At 46.4% G+C, this 10,166-nt stretch overlaps 1 protein-coding gene across 1 annotated transcript; it reads right to left on the reverse strand.

Moving 5' to 3' along the window:
• Window positions 1-838: 838 nt before the first annotated feature.
• On the reverse strand, window positions 839-9,125 carry LOC134943928 (apoptosis-associated speck-like protein containing a CARD). Its single transcript, XM_063932487.1, has 4 exons — window positions 9,042-9,125; window positions 8,582-8,958; window positions 3,981-4,040; window positions 839-1,900 (listed from the first exon to the last, which is right to left on the reverse strand). The coding sequence occupies exons 2-4, from the start codon at window positions 8,856-8,858 to the stop codon at window positions 1,614-1,616; spliced, it is 624 nt and encodes a 207-aa protein (XP_063788557.1). The 5' UTR covers window positions 8,859-8,958; window positions 9,042-9,125; the 3' UTR covers window positions 839-1,613.
• Between the last annotated feature and the right edge of the window lie 1,041 nt (window positions 9,126-10,166).

Raw genomic sequence — 10,166 nt, forward strand, 5'->3', positions numbered from 1 at the left:
GGTAGAATGACATGTAGGAGGGAATGTGCTGTGTGGTATCAGCCATTAGAGCATTTCCAGGTAGAATGACATGTAGGGGGAATGTGCTGTGTGATATCGGCCATTAGAGCATTTCCAGGTGGAATGACATGTAGGAGGAATGTGCTGTGTGGTATGGGCCATTAGAGCATTTCCAGGTGGAATGACATGTAGGAGGAATGTGCTGTGTGATATCGGCCATTAGAGCATTTCCAGGTGGAATGACATGTAGGAGGAATGTGCTGTGTGATATCGGCCATTAGAGCATTTCCAGGTGGAATGACATGTAGGAGGAATGTGCTGTGTGGTATGGGCCATTAGAGCATTTCCAGGTGGAATGACATGTAGGAGGAATGTGCTGTGTAATATCGGCCATTAGAGCATTTCCAGGTGGAATGACATGTAGGAGGAATGTGCTGTGTGATATCGGCCATTAGAGCATTTCCAGGTGGAATGACATGTAGGAGGAATGTGCTGTGTGATATCGGCCATTAGAGCATTTCCAGGTGGAATGACATGTAGGAGGAATGTGCTGTGTGATATCGGCCATTAGAGCATTTGCAGGTGGAATGACATGTAGGGGTAATGTGCTGTGTGGTATGGGCCATTAGAGCATTTCCAGGTGGAATGACATGTAGGAGGAATGTGCTGTGTAGTATGGGCCATTAGAGCATTTCCAGGTGGAATGACATGTAGGAGGAATGTGCTGTGTGATATCGGCCATTAGAGCATTTCCAGGTGGAATGACATGTAGGAGGAATGTGCTGTGTGATATCGGCCATTAGAGCATTTCCAGGTGGAATGACATGTAGGAGGAATGTGCTGTGTGATATCGGCCATTAGAGCATTTGCAGGTGGAATGACATGTAGGAGGAATGTGCTGTGTAGTATGGGCCATTAGAGCATTTCCAGGTGGAATGACATGTAGGAGGAATGTGCTGTGTGATATCGGCCATTAGAGCATTTCCAGGTGGAATGACATGTAGGAGGAATGTGCTGTGTGATATCGGCCATTAGAGCATTTCCAGGTGGAATGACATGTAGGGGTAATGTGCTGTGTGGTATGGGCCATTAGAGCATTTCCAGGTGGAATGACATGTAGGAGGAATGTGCTGTGTAGTATGGGCCATTAGAGCATTTCCAGGTGGAATGACATGTAGGAGGAATGTGCTGTGTGATATCGGCCATTAGAGCATTTCCAGGTGGAATGACATGTAGGGTTAATGTGCTGTGTGATATGGGCCATTAGAGCATTTCCAGGTGGAATGACATGTAGGGGGAATGTGCTGTGTGGTGAGGCCAGAGTTTTGTATAAATTGATAAAATGCTTGATTATAAAAAATAAGATAAAAACTAAAGAGCAGACATGGATAAAATGATCTCTACATTAAGAAATTATGGTAAAAATCATATAAAAAAAATATTTGATAAACATCAAGAACATGAATGAAGCTCTGGGCGGATGCTGTGTCTGTGTATGACGCAGGTGGCACCAATGTACAGTGTGATGGGACACGCCGCACATCTCCGCAGATACAGGACGCTGGTCTCAGGAGGTAACGCTGTAGCTGCATTACTATTACTCGGGGAAAGCTTTAGGACCTTTCCAGGTCCCGGATGAGAGGAGCGTTATGTTTCTTCAGGGCTTCATAGAAGATGTCCTTGTCGGTGTTCCCCCAGGATCTGGCATGGCTGTAGAGCTCTCGCATCTTCTCCTGACTAGTTGGTTTGTTGCGGACAACGTTGTATTGTTCATCTGTCAGCAGTTTCTTCTGCAGAAGTGTGTCTAGGACCGATTCCACCAGGGACATCCGGCTTATCAGAGCCTCCCGGTGTTCAATCACAAAGTGCTCTCTGGTGGGTTCAGGGAGAGGAGGAGTAACTGTAAGTACAAAACATCATATTCACACATTTGTCCTTCGTTCTCCATTTTCATGTATGATACATTACCCTGCCCTGTATTATACAGGGTGATTCAAAAGTCGCAGCTCACCCTTTTTTTTCAAAAACTGCAGGAATTGGGATAACTGAATACTCCAGTAAGGTATGGATGAGGTGGGCTATCTTCTAGGGTATGTACCAAACATGGGCGCCATCGTGAAATTGGCCATCTTGAATCTAAGTCAGTTTTTTCAAATGGAAAGGGGGTTGTGTAACATGTCAAACAGCATCAGAATTTGCTCAAAAGTTTATTGCTGCAACCAGATTTGAAATAGTTATGGTTCAAACGTTACAACACTTTTTTGGGAGGAATTACAGGCTGAACTGTTCACCGTAAAGGACAGTCATTTAATGTGTTCAACATGTTGTCCCTCTTGGTCAACATAAATTCAACCATTGTTGAGGTTGTCTCATCAGTAGCACTTTTTGGACGACCACTCCGTGACTTGTCGCCGCAGTCCCAGTTTCACGGAATTTGGAAATTAGGCACCTATGTGATATGTGAAGTTGGAGGTCTTTCTGTGTGCCGGTTGTTAAAATCTGCAGCTATAACACGTAAACTTCATTCTCCAGACATAAAAATGACTAAATTCTCTCACTTTTGTCAAAGCCATCTTCAGTTACCTGCAGCAAAAAGTATTGTAACTTTTGAACCATGGGGGTCATTCTGACCCGATCGCACGCTGCAGTTTATCGCAGCGGTGCTATCGGGTCAGAACCGAGCATGCGCCACAGTGAGCTGGCTGGGCAGGGGGGGGGGGGGGTGGAACGGCGGAGTTTGGCCGCCAATTTGTGGGCGCGGTCCGGCCAACGCAGGCGTGGATGAACTGAATGGGGGTGGGGGCGGGCCGCAGCGGCTCCGTGATGTCAAACGCAGCCACTGCGGGCCGGGGAGCGATGAGTAGCTCCTACCAGCACGCTAAAGCTGCGCTGGTCGGGAGCTACTCTTGAAGTGCAAAGGCATCGCCGCTGTGCTATGCCTTTGCACTTCTGCGGGGGGGGGGGGGGGCGGGGCGGCACTGACATGCAGGGCGGCATAGCCCTGTGCTGAGCATCCCCCCGCATGCCAGTGTGAATGATCGTAGCTGTGCTAAATTTAGCACAGCTACGATCATCTCAGAATGACCCCCCCATAACTGTTATTACAAATCTGTTTGCAGCAATAAACCTTTCAGCAAATTCTGATGTTGTTTGACACATTATACGACCCTCTTTCCATTTGAAAAAACTAACTTAGTTTCAAGATGGCCGATTACAAGATGGCGCCCATGTTCGGAACATACCCTAAAAGATAGCCCACCTCACCCATACCTTACTGGATAATTCAGTTTCCCCATTTCCTGCACAGTTTTTGAAACAAAAGGGTGAACTGCGACTTTTGAATCACCCTGTATGTGTGAGTATATATATATATATATATATATATATATGTATTCCGTTACCCAATCTTCCCTCCACACATCCTTCTGTCACATCGTTCTCTCGTTTTTCTTCTCTTTATACCATTCATATGCCGTCATTTTTATAGTTATCCTCTCTCTGTGACTAACATTTTGGAGCTGATTCAGACGCAGATGGCGACTGCAGAGTGCAGAGGAGAATCTGTCCTATTCTGATTCAGATGCAACTTGCCCAGATGTGACTTTCTGTGAAATAAAAGAGCGTTGTGGTGGGAACTGGGCGACCTGATCGCTCTGACTTGTGCGTGGCCAACTAAGTGTCGTGGGCATCTCTTCACCACTCACTCTGGAAAGCCCCCCTCCCCCCAACACTGCGGTCCGTGAGCAGAACAGTGTGCGAAAAGTGGGGCTGTCCTGCCAAAATTGGGATGGTTTGGCATTATGGTAATATCAGTGGGCGGCATTAGCAGGTAATATGGCTTCTGCGCCTGCCTGCAACTTTAGCCACTTGTGACTCAGAAGAAGCCCCTTTTGCGTCTTCCGATTGCCTTTATATAGTATACAATTAGCATGATGGACCTGTCATTGAGACATAAGAGAGGAAGCCTAGACTCTGCTCACCTTTACAGGTCGCTCCAGGATCAGTTCTCTCCTGCTGCTGTTCAAACACAAAGCCATCCACTAAAAGGCAGAAATGTAAAGTTAGTCCACACGGCAACTGTTTCTGTTAATCCTGGTATCTAGGCTAGGGAGCAGTCAGACATGGCTTTGTACATATGTGAGCATGCTGACACACGGTGTACACACGGTGAGATATTTTCTTTCGATTTTGCCTATATAGTCAAACTCGCAAGAAAAGTTAGTGCAGATCGCAAGGTGAAAGTCACCTAGCGATCCTGATTCGATCCCGATGCGCGGTCCTGCCAGGTCGGCATCACAAGAAAAGATAATCTGTGCAGGGAAGTCAATCCTTGCTAGATCGGTGTACTATCTAGTTCATCTCACATGTCAATGACATCTCACATAAGCCAAAATCTCACATAAGCCAAAATCGTAAGCACACATAGGGGTATATTCAATTAGCAGTGATAACGAAAAACCGGACTATTACAGCCTATTCAATTTTCCAGAAAAATTTATCTGTGATAATTTTTTCACTAATTTCACTTCACCTACTCTGAAGCAGGTGAAAAGTTGGGAAAAGTCACTATTTTAATTTTAAGGTAAAAATGTTTGGATATGGAACAGAACTCCTGGGACACCCCCCTTAATGACTAATTAGGCACGTTGAAGTTTTTAATTATTTTTAATTGGCCAATAATGACATGTCATTTTTGGGGTGAAAAAGTACAAAGTTATGGAAATTGGGGTTCAATGTATGGGACAGGTATATTGGGGTGCTTTATGAGTGGGACAGGTGTTTTTAGGCTTGCAGATGGGAGTAATCGGTCTGTTTCCACTTTTTTTTTTAAAGTACCCTAAAATTACCCAAATATATACTTATACCCATTTTCATGTATCCCAAATTTAATGAGAGCATTTATTTTGCTCGAAAAAACTTGCTTTCTATCATTTTTTTACATTTTTTAAAAAATGCATATAACCGCCATTTCACGCAATTTAAGTCCCCAAAAACTCTCTAATGTTATCTCTAACACACTTCTCTTCTGTTTTCCTATGTTAGTTTAGCATTTTTTGTGGTACAGGCCATTTTCACCTGCACTTTTCACTGCAAGAATTTCCATGTGAAACCCGTTTGGAATTAAATAGGTAGAAACGGAGCGTTTTCGCAGCAATTTTCGGCCGATTGCCGCAAAAAAAATTTCGGGTGAAAAATTGCCGAGAATTTGCGGATAATTGAATACCCTTCTCAAGAAAAGTTAGTCAAAATCTGTGCTATCTGGGCTCTGGGGAGTTCAAGGGAAATCGCAAGTGAAAATCGGGCATAGCAAGGATCTCACCGTGTGTACACACCCTGAGACTGCGATTATAAATATTGATATAATCTACATCACAACGCAATGATGGAAAAACCCAGATCCACCTGGTAGGTAAAAGTGGTCTCAGGGGTCATTCAGATCTGATCGCTAGGCTGCGTTTTCGCACAGCGGGCGATCAAGTCCAAACTGCGCATGCGTATGCATCGCAATGCGCAGGCGCGTCAGAAAGCAACAGGATGGTGCAAAGAATCCATTAGCATGGGCATTCGCAATGTGATTGACAGGAAGAGGCCGTTTGTGGGTGGCAACTGACCATTTTCAGGGAGTGTAAAACGCAGGCGTGTCCAAGCATTTTCAGGGAGGGTGTCTGACATCAGCTCCGGCCCCCGATCAGCAGGCATTAGCTGCCGGAGCCAGGCTCTAGAACGTACATTTAAGAACACAACAGTCAATGAAGGATGCTGTGTCTGCAGTCCCTCCTTCTCAAATCATGGGGATGCTTAATATTTAACATATGCCCCTTGGTGAGAATAAGGACGGTGTAAGGCGCGCACTCTGCCTGAGTGATCCTGACGTGTACCCGTAATCCCTGAGATGTTTCTGAATATTTTACACTTTATTTGGCTTAATTAGTTAAAAATACTCTTGTGAATAGTGATCCTTCAAGAGTTACGCAATCACCTAATTTCCCAGGTAAGTATTAGAATTTGACCCTCTGCAAATACACATTATCACTGCTGTTCTATCCACTGCAGGCTGTACTCTGGTGGTCATTCCGAGTTGTTCGCTCGCTAGCTGCTTTTAGCAGCCGTGCAAACGCTATGCCGCCTCCCACTGGGAGTGTGTTTTAGCTTAGCAGAAGTGCGAACGAAGGGATTGCAGAGTGGCTACAAAATAATTTTGTGCAGTTTCAGAGTAGCTCCAGACCTACTCCTAGATTGCGATCACTTCAGACTATTCAGTTCCTGTTTTGACGTCACAAACACGCCCTGCGTTCGGCCAGCCATGCCTACGTTTCCCCAGCCACGCCTGCGTTTTTTTCTGGCACGCCTGCGTTTTTCCGCACACTCCCTGAAAACGGTCAGTTGACACCCAAAAACGCCCTCTTCCTGTCAATCACTCTGCGGCCAGCAATGCGACTGAAAAGCTTCGCTAGTCCTTGTGTAAAACTAATAGTACAACGGGCGTGCGCATTGCACCGCATGCGCAGAAGTGCCGATTTTTTTGTCTGATCGCTATGCAGCGACCGAAATCTGCTAGCGAACAACTCGGACTGACCCCCTCTGTGTTACAAGCGGGCAATACTGGGTAAGCTAATCATCTGCACCAAGGTCTCCCCCTCCTGGCCAATGCTGCAATAAATCTAAACAATTCAGTTTGAAGTTTAACATGATTATTTCTATGTTTTTCTGCCTGGGTCCAACCTGCACGCAAAAAGTCCCCAAAATTGTAAAATGTTTAGGATTATCAAATGATGTAAACATTAGCTATATAAACCTGCATATTTGGTAATAAAATTATACTGAATCAGGTTTAAATAGATATTACACGGTGGAGTCACATTATTATGACCACCTCCTACATGTGACGTCGGCATTGCGTAGCCCATGAAATACGTCACATGGCGTGCGCTGGCTTGGTGGGTATATAAGGTGTGTGATAGGCCGTCTGCACACATATCACTCGTTGCTGTCATGGGTAAAATGGGCGATTTATCTGAGTTGCAGAAACGGATGATTATTGGCTTTTGGTCCAAGGGTGGCGGTATTTCTGACAGCGCAGTGTGCACACGGAGGATGACTTTAGAGTTTACTGAGCTCCTGATCATCACCCATCACTGCTGCCTGGACGAGGGGGAGAGACTGGGAGGCAGAGATCTTGATTGTATCGCCAACCACAGCCGGCGACTGTTGCCCCTGCCAGGGGAAAAGAAGGATGGGGGCAGCAGCTGCCCTGAACTTGGGGTTCTGGAAGATAGTCTTCATGGAATCGCCACTCTACGCCTAGGCTGGGATGAGGAGACTGGCGGGGGGGGGGGAGACCTAAGAGGGAAAAGGGGCCGGCAGGGTGTGCTGAGCATGTCAGAAGATTACCTTCCAGCAGCAGACGATGGGTGATCTGATATTGTCCTATCAAATGCGACTGTGTCAGGGAAAGCCTAGCTTGGCGTGGTCGCATCAGCTGGCAAGTGGTTAAAGGCAAGAAATTACCAAACAGCTATTAGACAACCGGATGCCGATTCAATTAGGCTCGGCCCCCATGAGTCCATGAGAAAAATTGCGGACTAACTGATTTTTTTTTCATTTTCCTATGTCCGCGTACACAAATCTGGGAGTCTGGGGCATTATCGGACAGGGGGGTTCACTCAGCAAGTGGGCAGCTGGTAAGCAGATGGAGGCCGGATACGGCGGACTTGCCCACTCTTCCGGGCGGCCGGGAGGGCAACCCAATTTTCAGGAGCCTCCCGGACATTCCAGGAGAGCAGGCAAGTATGTACCAAGACCTCACAACTTACAGTAAGTCAGATGAACCCCGTATGTCTAATAGCTGCTATTGCTTGGGGAGTACTTGCATGTAACAGGTAATTGTTTGCAACATTTAATACTGTTTCAAAAGCCTTTGCGGTGATCGTTAACACATAGTATTGGGCTTGTGAGAGCATGTAATATCAGAGATTGGTGAGTTCTCAGCTGATTTTAAAGACAACAATGCTTTTTCCTCTGGTTCTACAGGATTTTCTGCAAGCCGGGGGCTCCCCTCCTCATCTGCAGCAGTTTGTCACGCACACTGTCTAACTTCTCCCTTTCTCCTGCTGCAAGATGTTGTTATTATTATTACACAAAGAAACTTCCTTTCCTCCCCACAGAGCAAATATAACTCAATAGCTATAATCAGCCCATAAGCTCTGCACTGCCAGCACAATTACCATTATTTATATCAGCGTTTCCTTCCCTCTTCATGTTATGTATTACATAGGTTGTAAAAATACTGCAAGTCTAGTCACATCTGCAGAAATTAAATATATGGTGGGTATTCATTTATTGGTGAAGTGCGGTTGTGATGTCAGTACCTACATCACTGATAATTACTGTACCCCAACATTACAGACTTTCCTGCGCACCTCTATAGCTATGTGGAAAAATCTGCCACGTTGGTGCCGTAGAAGCGGCTGGAACGAGGGCACTTTGCGGCCATTGCTGATTGTTACACCCCCCCCCCCCCCCCCCCCCCCCCAGCTGTTACAACTGTTACTATTCTCCCATGTCTCGGTTGGTCTCTTACCATTTCTCAGGTCTGCACGGAGTCCTGCCGCCACTTCCTTCTCGTCTATAGCTTCTAGAACATCCAAGGCCACCTCGATCCCATAGGGAAATGTGTAGAAGTCCCTGATCTTATTAGCAACGTCATCAGGGCATTTGTCCTCTAGCTGGCCTCTTGGGATCTTTCTAGTTCCCTCTTTGTTTGGCCAGTCATTCAGCTTGTTCCTGAACTTCTTTAGTCCCTTCTTCTCCAAGTTTTCCAGGGCGGTCACTAGGGCATCCCGGGCTGTCCTCACCATCTCTTCTTCCTATACTTCACCCTAGCAAGTTGGCACGGCCTCCTGGGTTATAGCCTGCTGGCAGCCCTTGCTTAGTCTCCGGTTGCTCTGCAGAACTTTCCTACAAGACAGACAGATACTATTAAATAAACATACATATGGTGTTAAGTTTCATATTCCAGGTGAGAGCTGTTGTGCACGTACACTTGTCAGATGTCCTGTGTATGGTTTTCCCTCTCTATGTTCTGCATTCGTGTAATGCCACCTGGTGCTCAGAAACTGTCTGATTTACAGGAAGATAATGGATAGTTGCGTTGTCATACACAGTACGAGTTATAATGCTGCCTACCATGGATAGTGAAAGCAACTGTAACAACTGGCTCCTCCCTTCTTTGAAATAATTTCAAAAATGTTTATCTCTTGTCATAAAGTGTCATACACATACACACGCATACCCTCCAACATTTTACACAGAAAAAATCGGTACAAACCCGAAAAAGGGGCGTGGTCGCGGGTAAAGGGGGCGTGGCAACGCCCCTTTTCCTATACTTTCAATGGAAGTTAGGAGAGCCAAAAATCGGTACAGACCATGAAAAAAAGGTACTGTACCTATTAAAAAGGTACAGTTGGAGGGTATGCACACGTTCTGGGTGGACTTTGTACTGTTGTGATGACACCTGTGTTCCTGTGTAGGCTTATATTCACTATGTATAGAAAAAACAATAAATAAATTTCTCTGACGTCCTAATGGATGCTGGGAACTCCGTAAGGACCATGGGGAATAGCGGGCTCCGCAGGAGACTGGGCACTCTAAGAAAGAATTAGGACTACTGGTGTGCACTGGCTCCTTCCTCTATGCCCCTCCTCCAGACCTCAGTTAGAATCTGTGCCCGGCTCGTGCTGGTTGCACACTAGGGGCTCTCCTGAGCTTCTAGAAAAAGAAAGTATTTATTAGGTTTTTTATTTTCAGTGAGATCTGCTGGCAACAGACTCACTGCTACGAGGGACTTAGGGGAGAGAAGCGAACCTACCTGCTTGCAGCTAGCTTGGGCTTCTAAGCTACTGGACACCATTAGCTCCAGAGGGATCGAACACAGGCCCAGCCTCGGTCGTCCGGTCCCGGAGCCGCGCCGCCGTCCCACTTGCAGAGCCAGAAGCAAGAAGAAGGTCCTGGAAATCGGCGGCTGAAGACTCTGGTCTTCATTAAGGTAGCGCACAGCACTGCAGCTGTGCGCCATTGCTCCCCATGCACACCACATACTCCGGTCACTGATGGGTGCAGGGCGCTGGGGGGGGGGGGGGGGCGCCCTGGGCTCCAATTAGAGTACC

This window comes from Pseudophryne corroboree, chromosome 7 (genome assembly GCF_028390025.1).
Source record: "Pseudophryne corroboree isolate aPseCor3 chromosome 7, aPseCor3.hap2, whole genome shotgun sequence".
NCBI lineage: Eukaryota > Metazoa > Chordata > Amphibia > Anura > Myobatrachidae > Pseudophryne > Pseudophryne corroboree.

Coding starts and splice junctions, on each gene's coding strand:
- LOC134943928 (XM_063932487.1), bottom strand. CDS start 8,858: ATGGTGAGGACAGCCCGGGATGCCCTAGTGACCGCCCTGGAAAACTTG. Junction 4,041..8,581: donor CCGTGCAGACCTGAGAAATG/GTAAGAGACCAA, acceptor TCTGCCTTTTAG/TGGATGGCTTTGTGTTTGAA. Junction 1,901..3,980: donor TCCTGGAGCGACCTGTAAAG/GTGAGCAGAGTC, acceptor TTGTACTTACAG/TTACTCCTCCTCTCCCTGAA.